We start from the raw sequence: 24,466 nt of genomic DNA on the forward strand, positions 1-24,466 counted from the left end.
CTAAATCCACCCCTTTTCCCCAACTTGCCTTCCAAAGGATTCCATTCAGAAGTCCACAGTGTGCCATTTGCAAGCCTTTATGTATCATATAGGCTCTAAGGTTTGGTTTTCAACCTTAAAGTTCTAGAAACTTGATTTTCTTAGTGTTTGTGGAGAAATTAATTTCTGTTGACTGAACTTCCTTATCACTAAATTACAACTCAAAATAATAACATACATTTTCTCAGGGCGGTTATGCAGTATTGGTGGCACTTGGGCTTTTATCCAATTAATTTCTCTGCAACAACTTTCTATGAAATCTAGTATCCAATCATCCCCCAAGAAGGCCCTGCACCATGTTGTGCTATCTACTGTTAGGTACAAGAAAAGCAGAACCCAAATCTTGAGGAATTCATAGATATTTTTGAGTAGTGAGGGTATGTACACAAAAGAAAACTTAGAAATAGCTCTTGCAGTTGGGCATTGGTAGGTGCCTGGACAAGAAGGCCAGGTCTGGAAAAGATGAGGGTAGTCTTGGAAACTTGTCTGGTCCTAGGATATATCCTGGGAGGAGGAGTAACTTGAAAAACTAGGAAGACTCAGATCAATTTGTAGTAGGCAGGATTAATTCAGTAGGGAAAACTGGATTTCTCATGATTTTAATAGGAAAGTACAACTTATAAATTTCTCATGACTCAATAGGAAAGTGAAACTTACACATTTATTGAATATACTTTCTTAATAAGGAGCAAGGGAAGATGGCTTTTGTTTCAATCTTGAATATTTTATTTGTATTCTAATTTTTGGATTATTAGGAATCAATGTGTGGCATCTCGTTGAAGTAGGATATCAGATTATCTTCCACACTGTCCAATTTCTTGATTGTTCTGGATAGCAGAGGGTTTGCTGGACATGGAAAATCTAATTAATATGCAAATAATTTTGCAATAAATATAGCCTAAATAGAGTATAGCATAGTGAAAAGTATATTTCTTCAGAATCAAGTTGTTTTACATCTAGTTCTAAATAATGAGTTTTCTGTGTGACCCTGGGTAAAATTACATTGTTCTAGGTCTCTTCTGTCATCTATTAGACTAAGGGTAATAGACCCTTTATCTATTGAACCCAAAAGCTTTTTTTAAAAATTTATTTTTATGTTTTTAGTTGTAGATGAACACGATATCTTTATTTATTTTTATGTGGTGCTGAGGATTGAACCCAGTGCCTCACAAGTGTGAGGCAAGCACTCTACCACTGAGCTACAGCCCCAGCCCCTCAAAAGCTCTTTGTTGTTCAAGGCATCATTCCAGAAGGAATTATCTGTTTATTAGAGTTGTCCCAGGATATGTGACATATTTTCCATCTATGGACTAGGTGATCTTTAATTCCTTACAGTAGAAATTTCTTAAGGGATATATTGCTTTATTTCTGTGTCTCATCATAAGATCATAGCTCTATACTCCACAAGAATTAATTTAACAAATCCTGTTATTTTGCAGATAGCACATTAGTATTGCATAGCAATTTTTAATCTTAAAATTAATAATTTTTTACAATGCACAAAAATTTTAAAATATATTACATTTTTGTAACTCTGATGTGAAACATCTTCCCTGTATAATAAACCAGGTGCTTAAAAAATGGTACCTAAGGAGGAATTATTTATCTGATACTCTAAAAGGCCTTGCATTTAGGACTCCACAGATACCTTCTCTCATTAAGCTCTTTAAGAATGATTTACCCTCCAGGAATTCTTTAACCTGAGGTACAACCCTTCCTCTGATAGCTATTTGTGGCACAGCATTGGGAAAGACACTTCACTGCTGGGTCTCATTTGCCCATCTAAGGATGCTGGAAAAAATGGCTTATTGGAACACTTCTAGCTTTGATATTATTTTATTCTTTGAGGAATGGATGATAACTGATTAACTATTACATCTCTTGGAGGAAACATGAATTAGGATAGATAGAGGGGTAAAACGCTCAGGAAGGGCAGTGGGTACTAATATTTTTTATGAGGATTAGAATTCTCACAGGTGGGATTTTATTTTTCATTTTTTTTTGAGAGAGAGAGAGAGAGAGAGAGAGAGAGAGAGAGAGAGAGAGTTTAATATTATTTTTTAGTTTTTCGGCTGACACAACATCTTTGTTTGTATGTGGTGCTGAGGATCAGCACCTGGGCCGCATGCATGCCAGGCGATTGCGCTACCACTTGAGCCACATCCCCAGCCCCACAGGTGGGATTTTAAATAGCAATAAGCTGGTGAGGGAAAAATGTTTTGGGATTCTGAGTATTCCAAGTGTTCTTGAAGCCATATCTGATTGGTGTGCCTGCTTTGTAGTTTCTTGTGGTCATAATAAGATTTGGTGTCCACTGGCTCAGCAATAAGTTTTAATTCATCTCACTATGTAAGCAATGGAAAGACAGTGTTTGTGGTGTTAAATTATATAGAAACTAAACCTGGGTAATTGCTTAGATTGTTAAGCAATTACTAATTGTTAACCCTTCTCGGTTACTGAAGAAGATAATTGAGAAGATTCCTTCCTGATAAATCTAGACCTCCACCTGTGATCAAAGAAATGAGCAGCTCCTGCCTTAGGAAATCAAGAGCTGTTTTAATTTGATAATTATGATTATATTTTTATTAACTTCAAATGAGTCCTTCCTAGGCAGCAGTCAAACTCATTGATCTCTAAGGAGGCTGCACAATTTCTATTTTTCCAGGTAAGGAAAAGAGAATGTTAATATAAATACTTCAGTGAAAACTGTGTCCTGTGCTTTAGCATTGATGAAGTATTTCCTGCTTTCTTGGGGGTGAGGAGACATTATTTGCCTCTAAATGTAACCACAATCAAGTTACTTAATATATCTCAGTTTCCTCATTTGAGAATTAAAGATGAATCATACTTAACAGGAAACCATATGACATAGCAAAAATGAACTGTGCTTTGGGAATTAAGAGACAGTATTTTAGCTTTGGTTCTGCCACCTAGTAGCTAGTTGTAAACTACTAAACCAGTTACATTAACTCTATGGCTGTCAATTCAGTTGCTTATGATGCTTATCCTATTTATCATGTAAAAGTATTAAGTGAAAATCCTGGGGATGATAGAAAGCTCTAGTCAAAACTATGGTAATGGAATTTTAGCTTTATATGGTTATGGATAAGTTACTTTCCACTTGTTAGAATAAAATGCAGTTTTTTTTTTTACTATAAATGTAGCATATGCCCAATGTTAGAAAAATTAGAGTAAATAAGCTAAAAGGAAAAGAACATCTCACATTTTATTCATACAGATAGCCATATTTAACCCTTTGATATCTCTCTATACCCCTTCTTTAAATATATGTATTACACACACACATACACACAGAGGATCCTTACAATGGAGCTAAGTCCTGATAAACTCATTGTAAGTTGAGAACATCACAAGTCAAAAATTAACTTAATACACCTAACCTAGTGGACATCATAGCTTAGGAGCATGGTACACTGTATAGGATTGTTTGTTTACCCAAAGCTGAGTGGAAGCTTTGCCCAGAAATATAAGAGAGTATCATACTGCATATTGGTAGCCCAGGAAAACATCATAATTCAAAATACAAAATATGGTTTCCACCAAATGGTTGTCAGTTTTCTACCATCATAAAATTGAAAAAATTATTAGTTGAACCAAAATTAAGGACTGTCTGTAGCTACCTTTCTCCAACAACAATGACAGCATACCAGTTATATTCTTTATTTGAAAATTTAATTTTATTATGTATGTTAAAGCATACAACATATTATGGGACATGTATAAGTAGTACTATACTGAAGAAAATCTACATATCCATCACCTTACATACTTACTCATTGTGTATATTTATGTGTGTGTGTGTGTGTGTGTGTGTGTCAAAAGCAGTTAAAAACTACTTATTTAGCAAAAGTCCTGAATATGATACAGTATGATTAACTATAGTCTTCATGTTATACATTAGATCTTGAGATTTGTTCATCCTACATATTTACTACTTTGTATCCCTTGGCCTACATCTTCCCATTTCCTATTCCCTATTATCATTGTTTTATTCTCCTTCCCTGTATTATTACTATTATTTATATTATTTTATTATATATTTATCACACATATAAGTGAGATCATACAATATTTTCTTTTATATATCTGGTGTATTTCACTTAGCACAATGTCCTCCATGTTTATTCATGCCATGTTAAATAGCAGGGTGTCCTCCATTTTTATGACTAAATAATATATATATATATATATATATATATATATATATATATATATATATATGAACACATATAGACACCTACTATAGCTTCTTTATTTATTCATCCATTGATGGGCACTTACATTCTTTCCATATCTTGTATATCGTGAGTAATGGTGCAATGAACATAGGAGTGCAGATATATTTACAACGTAGTCATTTCATGGGTAAATATTCAAAAAAGGTATTGCTGGATCACATTGTAGTTCTATTTTTAATTTCTTTAGAAATCTCTGTAATGTTTCCCATAATAGCTTCACCAATTTACATTCCCACCAATAGTATATAGGGTTCTTATTTCTCCACACTCTGGCCATCACTAGTTACCTTTTTCCTTTTCCATTGCCATTCTAATGGGTGTTATGTGATATCTCATAGTGGTTTTGATTTGTGTTTCTGTTATGATTAATGATGTTGAGCACATTTTCATATACATGGTGCTCATTTTTATGTCTTATTTGGAGAAATGTGCATTCAAGTCCTTTACCTATTTTACTTTATTTTATTTATTTTTTTGTAGTGGTAGATGGACAGAATGCCTTTATTTTATTTATTTTTATGTGGTGCTAAGGATTGAACCCAGTGCCTCACATATGCTAAGCACTGAGCTACAGCCCTAGCCCCTTTACCTATTTTTTTTTATGGACAGAATGCTATAGCCCCAGCCCTCCTTTACTTATTTTTAATAGGGTTATTTGTCTTTCTGCTATTGAGTTGTATGGACTATTTATAAATTTTGGATATTAACTCCTTATCAGATATATGGGTTGCAAATATTTTTTTCTAGTCCATAAAATGCCATCTTGTTTTGCAGTTTCCTTTCCTGCCCAGAAGTTTTTCACTTTGATGTATTCCCATTTATTTATTTTTACTTTTGTAGACTAAGCTTTTGGTGTGATGTCCTAGAAATTATCATCAAGGTCAAGTCACAGTGCTTTCCCCTTATGTTTTCTTCTGGGAGTTTTTATAGTTTCTGGTCTTACATTTAGGTCTTTTATACATTTTCAGTTGATTTTTGTTTATGGTATAAAACGAGAGTCCAATTTCATTCTTTTTATGTGGAAATCCAGCTTTCTCCTCACCACATTTTCCATACTGTGTCTTATTGTTGGCCTTATTGAAATTAGCTAACTATATATTTATTTATTTATTTCTGAGTCCTTTATTTTCTCCCACTAGTCTAAGTGTCTATTTTAATGCCAATACCTGTTCTGATTAGTTTAGCTTTGTAATATGATTTTTAATGAAGAAATGTGTTGCTTCTATTCGTTCTCAGGATTCTTTGGCTCTTCAGAGCTTTCTATGGCTCCATACAAATTTTATAATTGTTTTCTCAGGTTTATGAAAAATGAAATAGGGTTTTTGATAGGGATTGCATCAAATTTGTATATTGTATTGTGTACTATGGACACTTTAACAATATTGGTTCTTCCTATCCATGAGCACAGGACATATTTCTATTTATTGGGTCATCATCAGTTTCTTAGGAAGGCAATTAGCCAAGTTATGGAAGTAGCCCAGAAGCTCATCAACAAATGAATGGATTAAAAAAATGTGACACACACACACACACAAATAGAGTTTTACTCAGCCATAAAGAAAAATGAAATTATTGCATTTGCTGGTAAATGGATGAAACTGGAGGACATCATGGTAAGAAAAATAAGCCAGACACAGAAAATCAAGAGTCAAATGTTTGCACTCCATTTTACATATATTCTTTCAAACTCTGCTTCATTCCCACTTAACACTTAGCATGGATATATTTCTATGTCATTTGGTGAATTTGTTATCTTAATATTTACCTTAATATTTAATGGCTCCATGGTATTATGTTGTTTAAATTCATCATAATTATTAAGGATTTAAAAAGTTGTTATATATGTTTTGTTCTAGGGTGAATTACATTTTCACAGATCAATTATATGCTTTCTAGGGTGGTTCAAAGGGCCAATCCTTTCTGTTTATAAAGAACACACAGTGTGGGATTATTCTTCATTTATAATCTTACAACTCAACCTCATTTTATTCATATTGTCTATGCTAAATAGGAATGTTTATTCTCATCCAAACTTTGGATGTGACAGTGTATTTAATAAACTATTGGGCTTTGTGCTCCAGGGGAAAAATGCTAAATGAAGCACATCATTGATCTTAACTGCTTGCCCTTCTCCAGTTCTCCAAGTCCATGAAAAAGAGCACTGAATCCAGGAAAGTACAACTTGATAAACTTGAAGATGATTCAGAAAAGATAATACATAAACAGTGTATAGCTTAATTTTGTGGCGGCAGCAAACAGATTGTGTAGCTTCCATGAATGTTTTGAAACCTGGTGGAGAAAACATTACCAAAAGTCAGGAATGGAGCTTCTAGTTTCAAGTCAGATGCTAACTTACAGGTTCTACAATAAATTACTTCCCTTTTCTGGATTGCAATTTCAGCATCTGATAATGGAGTGGTGGTAATAGATGGTCGCATGAGCTTCCTGTATCGAAAGCCTATATTCAGAAGAATCTTTGAAGAGCACAATTTATGTGTGCTTCACAAGGAAAAATGTAGGCAATATTTATGAGCCTAATAAGTGGGTAGACCTAAAGTGTGAGGTTTTAGGCATCATTTTCTTTGTTCATAAATTTATTTCCTATATCTGCTATGTAGCAAGTGTTTAATAATTCTTGTTGTTTAAAATATTTTGGTGGGTCAGATTCACCCTCAGCAAATTTCAAGAGTGCAATACAATATTATTAACTACATTTTGGATTCTATACCTTAGATATCAAAAAGTTTTCATAATACATAACCGAATCTTTATACTCAGACCTACATTTCTATATTTCCCTGACTCCTCACCCCTGGTAATCATCATTCTTCTCTTTGCTAAGAGAAACATAAATTGAAAAGTTGCAAAATATTAGAGGATGACTCAGTCTTCTAATAAAAGTGACAAAATTCCTGTTACTTGAGTCATACCAATTTGGACACTAGAGAATTGTGACAGGTCTCTAAATTCTACTTCTCTGTTACTTAGCTCTATAGCTAGTTAGTGCCCTTGGCACTCATGTTTTATTTTTGGGGCTACCTTTGTGCATAGAACTATAGGGGAATGGGGCAGATCCTATTTGGAATTTAGAGGGACAGCTGATAAAATATATATTACATTTGTCTTTAAGGAGAAACTGGTGAAATTAAGAATACTTACGGGGGACAAGGTTCATGACTGATTAAAAATTATATTTGAAGAATTGATTTTAATGGATCTACATTCAAAGAAACAGACCTTTAATGTGTTGTGTTAGGGAAATCTGACCTGGGCCATATCCTAATTCAACAATTTCATTGCTGACTTAAACAAGGACATAGATAATATGGTGATCAAATATACAGATATGCAAAGCTGGGAGAGAGTTAATATTATTTCATGACACAAATATGATACAGAAAGGCATCTCATGTTTTATATGGACCTTTACTGTGCTTGTATAATTTACCATGATAGGAGAAGGACATGCCTGAGAGTAGGAGTCAGAGATTCTTTATCCATTATCATTATTATTCATTAGTATTTTGCCTGAAGGATAGTTAGATCAGATAATCTCTTGTTAATAAAGTCACTCTGTGTGTGTGTGTGTGTGAGAGAGAGAGAGAGAGAGAAAGAGAGAGAGAAAGAAAGAGACAGAGAGAGAGACAAGCTTGTTTTTTTTTAAAGATTTTTTACTTAGTTGTTGGTAGACCTTTGCTTTATTTATTTATATGCAGTAAGAAAATGAAACCCATTGCTTCACACATGCCAGGCAAGTGCACTACCGCTGAGCCACAACCCCATCCAGAGAAGGTTGTTTTAATCTGGGTTATTTTACTGGGTAGGAATTAATCTAAGTTGGAGAGTTTTGCAGTTAGAATTAACACAAATCATTAGAAATTTCCTTGGATTTCTTGGAGTGAATTGCCTATCATAATGACTTGGAAGAAATATTGCAATGTTAGATAATGGCATTTTCTCTTTGACAACAACCAAAACATTCTGGCCATCAGAATTTCTATTCTTTTAATTCCTCAAGGCAAGAATTGAACTTAGTATGAGGATCCCTTTTAGAATCTTTCATTTTGGGAGAATTTAGGAGATTTGTGGAAACTTGTAATGCTTACACTAGATCACATTGTGACATTGAGAAAGGAAAAGTCACAACCTGGAGCTATTTGTAAGCAGAATGCAGGAGTTAATTTTAGAGTATTTATTTCCTTTCCAAATTTGTTCTCTTTCCATAGAAATTGGAGCCCTTCACTGTTATCTGCCACCAGCTGCCCTGTTTCACTAATCAGGGAAGTAGGCTAAGAATACCCCTTAGTTCTAAGTGAGGGGAAAAAAGAGCAGGTGCCAGAATTCAGGTATTGAAATATGCCAGGGTCTGTTCACCAATCATTCTCCAATGGCAGATCCTTAAGGACAAATACATCAACTGTGAGCCAACAGCTGCCAACAGTCCCATTAAGAGCAGTTAGCATATACTCCTGGCTAAGTATGAGATTGCTGTGCCACAGGTTATTATATTGTTAGGACAAGTCTTCACAGCTCACCAAACATTTTACCTCAGCAAAAATTAGACTGTCTGAGAAACGTTGATGAGCTATAAAATAAGTAGTAGTTAGTGACTTTGAAGAAAATAGCTACTAAAAATGTTCTTAGCAGGGAAGTATTTCTGGAAGGACCATGGCTATGGGTTCCCAAAACTATGATAACACTGTTTCAAATTTTTGGAATCTCCCCTGCTTGCCAATCCAGGCCTGGCACTTTCCCCTTAACCCCTTGCAGTCTCATACTTAATCCTTTCTTTGACTAACTGGAAATCCTTTCTTTGACTAACTGTAACCAAGAGTCTATAGATGTGGGTGCTAGTTCAGGCTTTGCCATTGATCCTCAGTTTTCCCATTTAAAAAATATGCACATGGCTTACAGTGTACAGGTATGTTGGTGGTTTTTTGAGAAAACTGAATGTGAAGGTTAATAGGCAACACAGATATAAGGTGGAGATGTTATTACTCAAACTCTATTGTGAAGGCTGGAAATATTTGGAAACTGCTTTTACTTGAATTCTCAGTCTGAAAAATGTTTGCCTCTGGATTAAAAGATTAAGCTTTGCCTTAGGGAAAAATCTACTCTAGTTTAATGTCTATCTGTTGTTGCCTGTTTGTATTCCTTCCCTCTTCCTTTCTTTCCTCTGTCCCACCCTGCTTTTATATCTTTCTCTCATTCTCTGTAAGTCAGTCAGTCAGTCAGTCAATTTCTCTCACACAGTAAAAAGAAAAGAAAACCTTTACCTCTTGGCATAGACTCTTATGGAAAACAGAGAACTTTTGACTTTCATGAATTTTGAATTTCTCTTTTTTAAGACTCTTACTCTACCTTGAAGTTTGATTTTAATTTATTTCAATTACATGTATTTGTTTATTTGCTTATAGCCTGCCTTCTTTCACACATGATTTGAGGCAGCCAACCTTTAGCTTGTTCAAGACTTTAGGTGGTGTTCAAACCAATGAAGACTCCATTCCTTAAATCTTCAAAGGGAAAATAAGAAGTTGCCGAGTTATGTTGCAAAAACAGAAGTATCATCTTTTCCACATTACACAAAAAGTTATTAACAAGAGTGATTCAGATATTTCCTGCAAAATCTGCTGTGAGCAAATTCATTACAGACCCACGTAGATTGAACGGCTTACCCACGTCTTACAGCTAAATATATTAGAAGGAAGAAGAAATAGAACCAGAATTTTGCTCCAGTGCTATCTGACTACACTGAAGGAGGGAGAATCTCTAGTTGGAGTCTCCACCAACATGTAAGTATAACATCTATTTTGGGGGAAATGTCTAATTAGAAGCATTGTTCATGACTGTAACTAATTTCTAATAGCTTGTGTACAAGGTTAGCTGGGAAGAAAAAACGTAAACAAATTATCAACAGATGGGAACATGACTTGTTTTTCCTTAAATTGTTGCACCCTAATGTGCTCATTGAGCACTTAACTCTTATGTTGTTTGTTAGCAGATGTTCATGTGTATGTGCATATGAATGTGACTATGTTATTTATGACTGCATTCTAAACTGATTGAGGTATGATACCATGTCTTCTTCCTGGGTAGCCCTATTTTTGATGCCATGATTAGTGCTCATTAGAGGCTGGATTTTCCTATCTGGAAACTAAATTGTGTAGCCAATCCTACCATCTCTGGTGATGAAGTTTTCCATTTTCAGTTTGGATATTCTGATTTTATAAAAAATTAACTTGGCCCTCCCATAAAATAATAAATAAGCACTTTTTGTGTGTAAGAAGACTCACAATTCACATGACAACTATAAAAAACATAGATAAATCTTTCACTCAGTAGATCAGATTTCAGATTGCTTGTTTTTGAAATTTTATTTACATCTATTTTAAATAGTTACTGAGGTGTAAATGTTCTCTAAAACTATTCACATATTTAATGCATATAATTTATGGATTTGAACATATGCATATGTTTCACATGTGAAACCATTACCACAATCAATGTAATAAACATATCCAGGTGGCTTCTTCTTTTTTTTTTTTTTTCTGGTACCAGAGATTGAACCCAGGGGTGCTTAACCCACTGAGCCACATCCCCAGCCCTTTTTAATTTTTTATTTTTAAAAAGGGTCTTGTTAAGTTGCTTAGGGTCCCACTAAGTTGCTGAGGCTGGCTGTGAACTTGCAATCCTACTGCCTCAGGCTCCTGAGCGGCTGGGATTATAGGAATGCAACACCACCCCAGGCTATCCAGGTGGTTTTGATACAAGTTAAAGTACATAGTTTTACTTCTGGGCTGGGAGTTGCCGCTGGGTTCCACATCCTTGCAGGTGATATGTGACTTGACATTTGCACATAATCACTTATGCAAAGGTCTTTGAAGTGGTATTTCTAGCCCAGATAAGGATATATGACTGTCTATAGAATTCTGAACAGCAATTGTCTTGACTCAATTTCCTGCTCTGACCCAGTTCCTTCTGAGTATTATTCACCAAGGAATACCCTCTCTCATGTTCAGTCAGAAAATGTCACAATTTAGCCAAGATTATCACTACTGATTCTTTGTGCTGAAAAGAAGTTTCCAGGCTTCCCTCCCCTCCCCTCCCCTCCCCTCTCCTCCCTTCCCCTCCCCTCCCCTCTCCTCCCTTCCCCTCCCCTCCCCTCCCCTCTCCTCCCTTCCCCTCCCCTCCCCTCCCCTCCCCTCCCCTCCCCTCCCTTCTCCTCCCTTCTCCTCCCCTCCCTTCCCCTCCCTTCCCCTCCCCTCCCCCTCCCCCTCCCCCTTCCCCTTCCCCTTCCCTTCCCCTCCCCCTCCCCCTCCCCCTTCCCCTTCCCCTTCCCTTCCCTTTGAGATGGGAGCAAGGAATCCAGCCTTATCTGGTCCTTTTGAACAAAATGAGAAGTAAGGGATATTTTTCTTTGAGATTTATTTGTCTTTATTTATTTTTACTTTATAGATTTTCTTTTAAATTAGAGCTTATGGTACTTTTAGCTTCTCTGCCTTTCAGTACTTCATATTGTACCCAGTGCCTTCATCCTTATTCCACTTATAAACACCATGAAGGTGGAGTTCAGATCTTTTTATCTGTCTATGCCCAACATTTAATATGATATCTAACATATAATAGGTATTTCATAACATATTCATTGATTTATACTTTACTGAAATGTTTTTCCCTTCCTCAGGACCCTTGGATATCTTGAATTTTTACTTTGCCACAGAGAAAGTGACTGACTGCTTCTTGAAGCCTGCTGGGTAAAAGAAAAGGTAGAGAGCTATGGGAAATCTGCAGCACAGAGGACTCATTGGGGATGCATCCATATGTACATGGCATAATATGAAAGGTGGTCCCAAAGTATAGTATGTCTACAAATATCCTTCTTAGAATAACTAGCATTCTTAAAATTAAGTAACATTATTTGTATAGGTCATGTATTAAGGCATGACTTCTAGAAGGCTATTCCTAAAATGAAGTTTTACCAGGGAAAAGAACCCATGAGAACATTACCATAAATTAGGTAATTATATTAGCTGTCCGCCTGTCTATGGTTTTATTAGAGATGTGTGGGGATTATGAATGAGATTCCAGTGGATGGATTTCATTTGTGAGAACATAGGGACATTCATTTGTTGGATGAGGGCCATGGGTGGGAGTTCCAATGGTTTTCAATTTGATTTAATACTATTTAACAAAGATGGAAATGGCAATATTATATATGACACACTCATCCAACTGTATCATAATTTTTGATTTCTCATTTGACTGTCTCCTACACTTGTCTGTTGGAAGGCAGGAAGGCAGACCATGTTGGCTTTGTACATTACTTTATCCTTAGTGTCTAGAACAGAGTAGGCCCTTATGAAATGTTAGTTAATGAGTTTAAGGAAATGAATGCAAAATGAAAAGTATATACCGTTTACAGCTAGAGACTTTTTTAAAAAATATTTTTTATTTGTAGATGGACACAATACCTTTATTTATTTGTTTATTTTTATGTGGTGCTGAGGATTGAACTCAGTGACTCACACATGCTAGGCAAGCATGCTCCACCACTGAGCCACAACCCCAGCCCCAGAGCTAGCAACTTTTGAGGGGTTATTCTTTGCACATGGCAAAGGGATGGAAAATTTATATGAGGTTTATTAAAATATATGGAATCCTGGTCATAGAAAAACTCACAGTTACTAAAATTTTCTTTCTCTTATATTTTTCCTGCAGTCTCAGTTATTGATGGTCACTGGAATGATGTAAGTGCATAATACTTTTCCTTATTTATAAATTTCCAGAAACTATTCTCTAAAATACTTCAGTTGGTGTTCTAACTCTTCAGAATATATGCCAATGATGTATTTGAGAGAAATTAGTGAAGAGTGAAGAGAGGCACACTGGGAATAACCCAGAATGAGAGGACAGAATGGAAAAGGAGAAGTTGGAAGTGATAATGTCAGTCATTGCCACCATGGGTTTTGGTGTTTATCACCCTGCAGTGTAATTATCCATGTACTTTTGTTTTCTTCTTTGTGGAACTCTGAATCCTTGATATCCCATCGATTTCATATTTATCTTTGAATCTCTACTGCTTAGCACATATTTTTTGCCACATAAAAGGTACCTGGTAAGGGTTGAATGAATGATTGAGGAGCTTAAAGAAATGTTTTCAACACTTTGTAATTCATCACAATTTACTGAGTAACTATTATATGCCCTCTAGCATGATAGTTAACCAGGATAAGATCTTTTGTTTGTCCACAAGGGATTCCTGGTTTAGAGGTGTATAAGTAAGTGAATAATTGTAAAACTATGAGCAAATGCAGTGGACAGATACTCATGAGGTATTGTAGGAACACAGAGAAGGTATACCTAGCCTAGCTTAGAAAAGATAATGGCAGGATATGAAATGAGAGATTATAGGTCACACATATAAGTAGAAATAACTCATTTTTGTAAACTCTACAGCCTTACCAATTTTATAGATTATAGTCCTGTAAAATTAATCAATAACCTTGAAGAGTAAGCTTGTTTTTAAAGAATGACTAATAGTTACTCAGATGAAGAATAGGAGGAAAGGAATGTCAAGGGGGAAGAGAGAGTATAAATAGAGTTATGTGAAAAAGAGACATTTGGCAAAGTATATAAGAATCAATGAATTCTTGGGTATTGCAGTGTAAAGTTTGAGTTAGAGAGTGGTAAGAGAGTGGTCAGGAGAAGTTGTCAAGAGGCAGATTATGAAACACCATGTCTAAAAGCCTACATTATACCGTTTTAAGTAGTGGAAACCAATGAAGGATTTTTAACAGAGGCATCACTTGATCATGTTTTAACTAAAAGAACAACTCACACTTAGACAGCTCTTGCTGTGCCTGGCATAGCCTCAACGGCTTTATTTCATAGTAACACTTTTAATTCTATGACATCTTTATGACTTAGGTACTATTCTTATCTCCATTTCATAGGAGTGAAAAATGAGGTATGAAAGTTAAGTAGCCTGTCCAGCATCATACAGCTAATAAATAATAGAGCAAGGATTTGAACATTTATTTAGCCAGTTCACTTGAAAGATTATGCAGCAAGTTTGGATTACAAGAAATTAGATGGGGAATTATTGCGGTGAACCAGTTATGAAATGATAAGATTCTAAACAAAGGCAGTGGAGGTAAAGATAGAAAGGAAAGAAGAAGAGATAAAGGAAAATATTTGAAAAATCTGCATAAGGTTAAATAGGCAAGAGTTTGAGCAGGAGCTTGAAAAGGATGGTAAAAAAGAAGGTAGAGTCATAAGTACTTTAAATTTATCTGGATAGAGAGATCTAGCAGGTAGATGGATACACACACACATACACACACACACACATATGTATATACATATACATATTGGCACCAGGAATTGAACACACTGAGCCATATCTCCAGCCCTTTATATTTCTTATTTGATATAGGGTCTCACAGAGTTTCTTAGGACCTGGCTAAGTTGCTGAGACAGTCTTTGAACTCATGTATCCTCCTGCCTCAGCCTCCTGAACCACTAGGATTACACGTCTGCACCACTATGCCCAGCTGGATATTTGGATTTGAGGCTTAAAAGAGATCTTGGCTGAAAACAGAGTTTTATACAAATGTGTAGGTATTAAAGGGAAGTGGAATGATGATGGAGTGCTAGAAAATATCAACATTTTTAAGAGTGAACGAAGATCAGGAATCACTGAAGGAGGCATAGAATATGGCATCGCGGAAACTAAGGAGATATAACCTATCAACAAGGATGGCATAATCATGAGTATCAAATGAAGAAAAGAAGCCCATTAACAGAAGGATCTTCATTTGTTGGATGATTGGTAGCCTTAGTGAAAGGAGAGTTATACAAATATTGGGGATAGAAGTCAGACTGTATAGGTTGAAGAGAAAACGTAAAATGATAAAGTAGTGAAACTGAAGATAGACAAGTCATTCAAGAAGTCTGATTGTTTCAAAGAACAGAGAGGAAGGGAGATAACAGGTAGGGGCTATAGAAGCATAGAAAATTTCCTCTTTGAGTTTATAGGTTGAAATATAGTGGAACTTTTTCATTGGTTGAAAAAGAGGAAAGGGATTCTGATAGAGTAAGGTCCTGGAGGAGGTTAGAATGGATTGCACCAAACATAAATCAGGGACAATTAATTTAAGTGGAATGAAAGCACATCACTGACCAGAAGAAAGTAAGGGGGAGCCCTTGATCTTTTTTGATTTAATTTTTTGACTGACACAAAATAATTTTATATATTGAAGTTTCTTAATGGTTTATAATTATTGCTCACTTGTATATGAAAGCAGTGGTGTAGGATGAGGGTGGAGAGAGACAAAGGATCGTTTTCCTGTGAAACCAGCTTCTTAATAAGGCTGTCCAACAACTTTGTTCTGATATGATCTTGGTTAGCTAATAAGCATCTGCCCAGAGAGGGAGAGTGGAAAAATGTGAATTTTTTTTCCAAAGTAGGATAAATAAATACATTAAAATATTTTTATCTTAAGAAGAAACACTAAAATTGAAATATTTCACAAGGAAATTGGAAATAGAGTCAATCAAGTCCTCTGTTTTTTGGGAATTGGTTTTGCTTAAGTACAGTAAAATTACATCAAGGTTACCTTAATAATGGGTTTTAATGGTTTGCAGGGTGAGGTGCAAAGAAAACCATCAAGTATCTTTCTTTTTTTAAACTCTTTAAGTGTTGACATCCCACAATAAGACTCCACTTTAATAAAAAGAATCAAAATGTAAGCTTTGGTTGGCTCTTGGAAAAACATGTTAGGACAGATATAAAAAAAAAATATTTGGAAGTCAGACAAACCTGGATTCTATGGTTCTCTTACTTCTTTGTTCTATGTGACTTTGATCAAGTTACTTAAACCATCTAGACCTTAGTTTTTTCATCTTTAAAATGAAGATAGTACCTGTACCTCATAGAGAAGTATAAAATCTTAAAAGAAATCATGAGACAGTATAAAATATTTTTAAAAAGAAAAAAATCATGAGTAATTCTTACATCCCAGGAATAAAATTTCACTTCAACATGATGTTTGATCCTTGATATATAATGCTATATTGAATTTGCTAGAATTTCATTGACAATTTTTGCATTTATTGTTTTTTTTGCATTTATTGTTTATCAGAGATATTAGACTGTAATTTTCTTGTCAGGTGTGATATTTGCAGGACTCAAAATTAAAAATTGCAAAGTGGCAGTTAAGCTTTTTGTTTGCATGGTGTTTAAAAAAAACACTAGACAAACAAACAATTGCCCACATTAAAAATTTGAGTGATCTCACCTAAAAGTCTGACTTTGGGCTCATGGAAAATAAAAAGGTATGACTATGCTATCTAATGGCAATGATAGGATGGAGCTGATTATTAGCTGTTCTCTTCCTATAAAGACCCATTTAGAAGACTTCTCTGTACCCTGAAGGCATTTGAATTCCTGACATTTGTGGGTATTCTCGTTAGTCATAAATCTTGGAAACAGAGGACTGGGGCTTTGGCTCAGGGGTGGAGTGCTTGCCTAGCACATGTGAAGCACTGGGTTCCATCCTCAGCAGTACCACATAAAAATAAATAAATAAAATATTCTGTCCATCTACAAAAAATCTTGGAAACAATGATGTTTTTAACCAGCTAATATATCAGAAACAAACTGCATGCCTGGAATTTTAAAGACACTTATCAAAGGTATAAAAGATTACATAGCTTTCTTTGAAGTAAAAGCTCCTTCAAAATAACTCTCTTTAGGTTTTATATCAGCTTAACTCTCAATTTAGCTTTAGTTTAACTTTACAAATCACTAAGTCAAAGTTAATATTCACTATCTTTTCACCAATATTTCCAACTATTTTAATGAGACAGAGACAGAGACAGAGGGAGAGGGAGAGGGAGAGGGAGCATGCAAGGGGGGTGGGAGAGAGAAAGAGAGGGAAAAACTATTTGAGTTGTTCAGTTAATGTTTTATGCTTTCCTCATGAAGTGACTCAGTATGTCAATGAAGTTTTACCTACCTCAAGCAAAGCTCTATGCTAGTGTTGTGTGGTTAATCATTTTAAAGACATAAAGGAGGATTCAGATGAGCAGAGAGAAAGTTCCAGTTATTCTACTTTCAGATGTGAAGAATTATTTGAGGGTTGCAGAACCCAGTGTCTCACACATGCTAGGCAAGTTCTCTACCACTAAACCACAACCCCAGCCCCAATACATATATTTTTTGAGCAGGAAAATTTCTTCTATTTGCTTAAGATAAGAAGAGTAAGATCAAATCTGAGTAGACATATCAATTTATGTATAGAAAACAATTAAATAGAAGGGAGAACTTTTGTCCTTGTTATCCTTGTCACCATAAGTAAGGTGTAATTTCACATGGCAGCATGACCTATTGTAAATATCAATAAAAATAAATAAATAAAGGAGTGACAGGAAGATCAGCAGAATATAGGAAAGAGAAAAGTGGGAGGGAGAAAGGGAGGAAAGGGAAGTGGGAATGGGTATTGAAATCAAATTCCTTGTATGTATAATTATGTCAAAAAGAACACAAATAATATGTATAAATAAAATGCTCTAATAAAAAAGTAAAAACAAAAACAGGTCTAACCATGGGAAGTTTATCAACACATTTGTGTGCTAAAATATTGAGTTTCTTGGACCAAACCATATTTTAAGTGACTTTAAGATGTTGTTTTTCATAGACTCATATCATTTTCCTTCTCTACTTCACTACAGGAATCTCACTCAATTTAGTGTTTTTACAAATCGAGACCATATGAAAGATCTCCGAAGGTACCTGACATTCAAATATGTCCAGTATCTAGTCCTACCTTCTCCAAACATCATCGTCACTCTGCTGGGATTGTTTGCCAGTGTGTATGTCACACTGATATTAACATTACCTTTTGTATCCAGAAAATCTACTGCAGTATTTATTAGTAACATAGCTCAGGCAGACATCTTAGTGGGTTGTAGCATCTTTTCTGCCATGATTCAAGATGTGATAAAGAGTGAAATATTATCATATTCTGTTCAATCAACCTTGAGGCAGAATTTACAGATTGCAAATGTACATATCAGTTCTCTTTTACTCAGCTGTGTTAGCCTTGAAGCCTTTCTGATCACTTTTCTTCCAGTAGAGACACGCCACATAAGAACAGTGAGATGTGCCAAGGTGGCTTCTAAGATCATCTGGATTGCCATAATTATTGAGTGCTTCCTTTATCAAATGGAGTGCTTCAAACACCTTAGCATCTCTTATTTTGACACACACAGGCACGTTTTGCTGTTGCTAAATTACTGTTATGGAGCCACAAAACTGCTGAAATCAGTTGTTTATCCAATTGGACTACTTTTAAGGATCTTCAATGTGTACCTCTTTTATAAAATGTATTTCCGTGTTTTACCTTAACAATACCTGTGATGGTTAATTATGTCTCAACTTGGCTAGGTATAGTGCCCATTTTTTTTTGTTCAAACATTAATCAAGATGTTCTTGAGAAGATATTGTGTAAATGTGATTAACATTTATGGTTTTAATAAAGGAGAGTATCTAAAACAGTGTGGGTGGACCTCATCCAATTAGTTAAAGGTCTTAAGAGGAAAAAAACCCTGGAATTTCCTAGGAATTATGTCCCATCAGCATCCTGCTTGAATTTCCAAGCTGCTGGCCTGCTCTAAAGATTTCAGACTCAAGACTACAGCATCAGTTTTGCCTGAGATTCTAGCCTCATGGCCTCCCCTACAGATTTTGGATTTGGGGGCTCTGAAAATCATGTGAAATAATTACTTAAAATTTAAAAATAAAAATTAAATAAATGAAGAAAACTTCATATCCTATTGGTCCTTGTATTTCTTTCTTCTTCTTTTAGAGACAGGGCCTCATTAAGTTGCTTAGGGCCTTTTTAAGTTGCTGAGGTTGGCTTTAAACCTGTAATCCTCCTGCCTCAGCCTCCTGAGTCGCTGGGATTACAGGTATGTGCCATCGTGTTCAGCTCTTGCTTGTTTGTTTTTTTTAAGAACCCCCAACTAAATCAGGTGGTGACTCCAATTGCAGCTGCTATACCAGATGTAGTTTCATTGCTTGAGCAAATTATCACATTTCCTGGTACTGTTATGCAATACTTTTTTCTCCATATCTATTTACTAAGACTACCAGAACAGTTTGCTTTCTCTTGGCAAGGCCAGCAATATACTTTTACTACCTTACCTTCCTATGCAATAATTTAGTTTGCAGGGTGTTGATTGTCTTTCCCTTCCACAACACATCACAATTCGCTTTACACATCATAATTTTGCATTACATTGATAGAATTATGCTCATTGGACTCAGTGAGCCAGAAGCGACATCCACAATAGATTCATTAGTAAGATATTTTAATGTTCAGAGGTTATGGAATATTTTTTATTAAAATTCAGGTGCCATCCACCTCAGTTAAATTTCTAGGGGTCCTGTAGTGTGGTGAATGTTAACACACCTTTTCTTAGGTAAACGATTAGTTGTTGCATCTAGCCTCTCCTACAATCAAAAAAGAGGCATGATGCTTAGTGGGCTTCTTTGGACTTTGGAGAAAATTTATTTCTCATTTGTATGTGGTACTAGAAATATTTACTGAGCAAGTTGAGAGCCTGCTAGTTTGAATGAGACCTAGAGCAAGAAAAGGTTCTGCAACCAGTCCAGGTTTCTGTACAAGCTGCTCTGCCACTTGGGTCTCATGATCAGATAGATCCAATGATGTTTGAAGTGTGAGTGGCAGATATTGAAGCTGTTTGAATCCTTTGGCAGGCCTAAATAGGTGAATCATAATACAGACCATTAGGAGTTTAGAGCAAAGCACTGCTATCTTTGGTAGATAACTACTTTGAGAAAAAACTTGTGGTTTGCTACTGGGCCTTGGTAGAGAGTGAATGCTTAACCATGGGCCACTAGGTTACATGCAATCTGAGCTTTTCATCCTGAGCTGACTGTTGTCCAATGCATCAAGTCAGATCACTGAGTGTTCCCAATCATATTCCATCATCAAATGGCTACAGTATATATAAAATTAGCTTTGAGCCAGTCCTGAAAGCATAAGTTATATGAAGAGGTGGCCCAAATGTCCATTGACTTCAATCCTTCTTGCTATGGTTCAGATATGATTTGACTATGTCTCCCAAAGGATAATATGCTGGAAGCCTGATCCCCAATGTAGTGTTTTCTATAGGTAGTGGAATCTCTTAATAGGTGGGATTTAGTGCAAGGAAATGATATCATGGGAGCCTTATCCTCTGAAAGAATCACTGCTGGTCTCATGGAGTGAGATAGTTATCATGGGAGTGGGTATTATAAAGCAAGGTCACTGTATATGCTCAGCCTATTCTGCACATGGCTGTTTCCACTTCCATTTCTTTGCCATGTTGTGAAGGCCCTTGACAGAGGCTGTTATAGTTTAGATATGAGTTGTTCCCCCAAAACTCATAATGTGAGACAATGCAAGATTTAGTTAAAGGTGAAATGATCACTGGGCGCAGTGGTGCACACCCGTAATCCCAGTGGCTTGGGAGGCTAAGGCATGAAGATCGAGAGTTCCAGCTTCAGCAAAAAGCAAGGCACTAAGTAACTCAATGAGACCCTGTGTCTACGTAAAATACAAAATAGGGCTGGGGATGTGGCTCAGTGTTCGAGTGCCCCTGAGTTCAATCCCTGGTGTCCAAAAAAAAAAAAAAAAAAGAGGTGAAATTATTTGATTATGTGAACCCTGACCTAATCAGTTCATTAATCCTCTGATAGTGATTAACTGGGTGGTAACCATAGGCAGGTAGGATGTAACTGGAGGATGTGGGTCAGTGGGGGCATGCCTTTGGGGTATATATTTTGTCTTTGTTGAGCTGAGCACTTGCACCATGCCCCCCTCCTGGTGCTATTTTCCCAGATGCTTTCCTCTGTAACACTTCTGCCATAATGTTTTGCCTCACCTCAGGCCCCAGTGAACGGAGTTAGCCATCTATGGACTGAGACCACTGAAACTGTGAGCCCCAAATAAACTTTTCTACCTTAAAATTGTTCTCGTCAGTTCTTTTTTCACAGGGCAAAAATGCTGACTAATACAGAGACTAAAAATATGGGACCATCTCTCTTGTTCTTTCATTCTGTCCCCAAAATTGTGATCCACATAAATCTCTTTTCTTTATAGGTTATCCAACCTTAGATATATCTATAGTAACAAAAAACAGAATCAGATAATGCTACACTATCTTTTTTTTTTTTTGTCATACCTATGACCTCATGGGGACTTCCTTTTGATTAGTTGACGAAAGAGGAGAAGTCTAGTTTACAGATGGTTCTGCATAAAATACATGTACTATTGAAAGTGGACAGGTACAACATGGTAGCCTATATCTGGGATGTCTTTGAAGGACAATGGTGAAGGGAAATCCTCCCAGTGGACATAAGTTTAAGCAATGTAGCTGGTTTTTCACATTGCCTAGAAGGAAAAATGGACAGATATATGATTATAGACTGATTCATGGACTGTGACTAATGGAAGGTGAGGAGTTTGGAAAGGGCATGTTGAAAAATTGGTAACAACGGCATCTGGAGAAGAGGTATTTATATTGACCTCTCAAATTGATGAAAAGCTTAAACATATTTTTGTCCCATATGAGAGTTTACTAAAGGATGGCCTTATTAGAAGCATATTTTAATATTCTGAGGAATAGAATGACTCATTGTGGATACAAGTCAGCTTCTTTCCCCAGTCACCTCTGTCCTTACCCAATGGGCTTATGAAAAACATGGTCATGGTGATAGGGATAGAGGCTATTTATGGGCTCAGCAACATGAACTTCCGTTAACCAAGGCTGACCTTATTAGAAAAATATTTTAACATTCTGAGGAATAGAATGACTCACTGTGGATACAAGTCAGCTTCTTTCCCAGTCACCTCTGTCCTTACCCAATGCGCTTATGAAAAACATGGTGATGGTGATAGGGATAGAGGTTATTCAGGGGCTCAGCAACATGAACTTCCATTAGCCAAGGCTGACATACCTTTAGACCATGTTGAGTGTCTAATCTTCCAGCAAAAGAGGCTAACACTGAGTCCCTAATATGATATCATCATCTGGAGTGGTCAGTTACCTACCTGGTGGAAAGGTTACATTGGATCACTTCTATCATGGAATGAGCAGGGTTTTGTTCCTACTAGAATAAACAATTATTCTTGATACGTACTTGTCTGCCTGCATGCAATACTTCTGCCAAAACTATCATCCATGACCTAGAGAATGTTATATATGCCAGAACAGCATTGCACACAGCATTACTACTGCTCAAGGAATCACTGCACAGCAAATGAAGGATGGCAATGGGCCCACGCTCATAAAACTCAGTGGTCTTAATATTTCCCCCACCTCCTGAAGCAGATGGCTTGATTGAGTTGTGGAATGGCCTTTTGGCAACTCACTTATTGTGGAAATATCTTGAAGGATGGAGCAATTTTCTCTGGAATGCTATTTATTCTAAAAATCGCCATCTAATATATGGCACTATTTCTCCCATAGCCGAGATTTATGAGTTAAGGAATCAAGAATGACCCAATAGTACATTTTTTTTTTGTTTTCTATTCCTGCAACCTTTTTTCTGTTGGCCTACAAAGCTTAGTTTCAAGGAAAAGAGTGAATCAAAACAGTGGTTCCATAAATTTGAAAGTTAGATTGCCACGTGGTTACATGGGCTCCTTATACCTCTGAGTCAGCAGGTAAAATCATATCTATGGCATGAGAAGCACTTTTCAGACATTAATGGTATCATCTCCTAAACATATATATAAATAATTAGGATATATGAAAAAATAATAAACACTATATGACAAGTGACCCACAACCTGCTAAATGTTTATAAAAGGATGAACAGACTATTTATGTGGGACTTCAGCTGTGTCATTGATATTAATCTTATTAACAAGGTCACAAACTCTGAATTACAAATTAATGAGCAAGCATGATTTAGTTGAGACATGAGTGTGTGAACACAATGGGCTTTTTTGTTTGTTGTTTTTTTTTTTTTTTTTTAAAGAGAGAGAGAGGATTTTTTAAAAATATTTATTCTTTTTTTAGTTTTCAGTGGACACAACATCTTTGTTTGTATGTGGTGCTGTGGATCGAACCCGGGCCACATGCATGTCAGGCGAGCGCGCTACTGCTTGAGCCACATCCCCAGGCCCTGTTGGTTTTTGTTTTTTTTTTTTACATCTCTCTTCTATGGCTCAGGGAAATTTGGCTTTCCCTAATACCAATTGTAATTACTTTAGTGATTGAATCTTGAAATGCTTTAAGAGATACACAAAGCAGTCTATCTATCTACAGGCATATGTTTTTCTGAATGCACTCTTTTTGCCAATTATTTGTATGTACTATTGTGAATCATAGTTGGAAAATTAGTCCATGTTTTGGGTCAAATGACCCAATGATTAAAGGGTTGGACCAAGTTCTTGAACAGAAATATCTCTGTTAATTGACATCTTTGGGCAAGTAGCTTTGAAATAAAACACAAGCACTTTTTGGAATTGAAAAGAAGGATATAAGAGGGTAGAGACATGTATAGGCAGAGTATGCATGATAAGTTTTTGTTTTGAATGATTCTAGGAAAAGGAATGAGGCCTTATTTTAGATAGAAGTGAATGAAGCATAAAATAGACACCTTGGAAACATGATATTCGATTCTTGGAAACTTTTAGAATGTTCCCAATATCATTATTTCCTTCCTTGCTTCTCTCCCTGATATGACTCTGCAGATTGCAAAAACCATTTTTTTCCCTATTTTTCTTCCTTTCATTCCTTTCTTGGTTTTGTGGAGGATGGGGATGCAGTAAAAGAACTGGTCATAGTTGGCAGACCAAGGCATTTACCCCCTATGATGTTTTCATTCTTTGCAGATCAAAGAAAGGAACTGAAAATGTCCCATTAGCACCTCAAAGAAGCTTTGCTCAATCTGTGCAAGTGCTTTCTTGGAATGGGTTAATGATTGAATAAATCTCTAGTCTATTCCTTCCCAAAATGGAGATGTCAGTTTAAAAGTCTTTCTCGGTGAATCTGAGGAAGTAAAACTAAGGATTAGCAGTGATTCTTCCCATTACTTTGGGCACCAGACAAATCTGCATTGCCAGGAATACTGACCCAATGCTCGCCAA

The 24,466-nt window shown here is 36.0% G+C and overlaps 1 protein-coding gene across 3 annotated transcripts in view; it reads left to right on the plus strand.

Annotated features, from left to right (window-relative positions):
- LOC114090489 (lysophosphatidic acid receptor 6-like) overlaps positions 1–18,855 on the plus strand; it is a 33,584-nt gene extending 14,729 nt beyond the window's left edge. Inside the window, exons 2-5 of one of the 3 annotated variants that reach the window (XM_027932712.3) lie at positions 9,716–10,090; positions 11,983–12,064; positions 13,017–13,045; positions 18,033–18,855. In XM_027932712.3, coding sequence (XP_027788513.1) covers positions 13,029–13,045; positions 18,033–18,708 — 693 coding nt within the window. In that variant the 5' untranslated portion in view covers positions 9,716–10,090; positions 11,983–12,064; positions 13,017–13,028 and the 3' untranslated portion in view covers positions 18,709–18,855. The remainder of the gene's footprint in view (positions 1–9,715; positions 10,091–11,982; positions 12,065–13,016; positions 13,046–18,032) is intronic. The other 2 variants (XM_027932718.3, XM_071606002.1) reach the window with 2 other exon arrangements.
- Positions 18,856–24,466: the final 5,611 nt, after the last annotated feature.

This window comes from Marmota flaviventris, chromosome X (assembly GCF_047511675.1).
Source record: "Marmota flaviventris isolate mMarFla1 chromosome X, mMarFla1.hap1, whole genome shotgun sequence".
Lineage (NCBI taxonomy): Eukaryota > Metazoa > Chordata > Mammalia > Rodentia > Sciuridae > Marmota > Marmota flaviventris.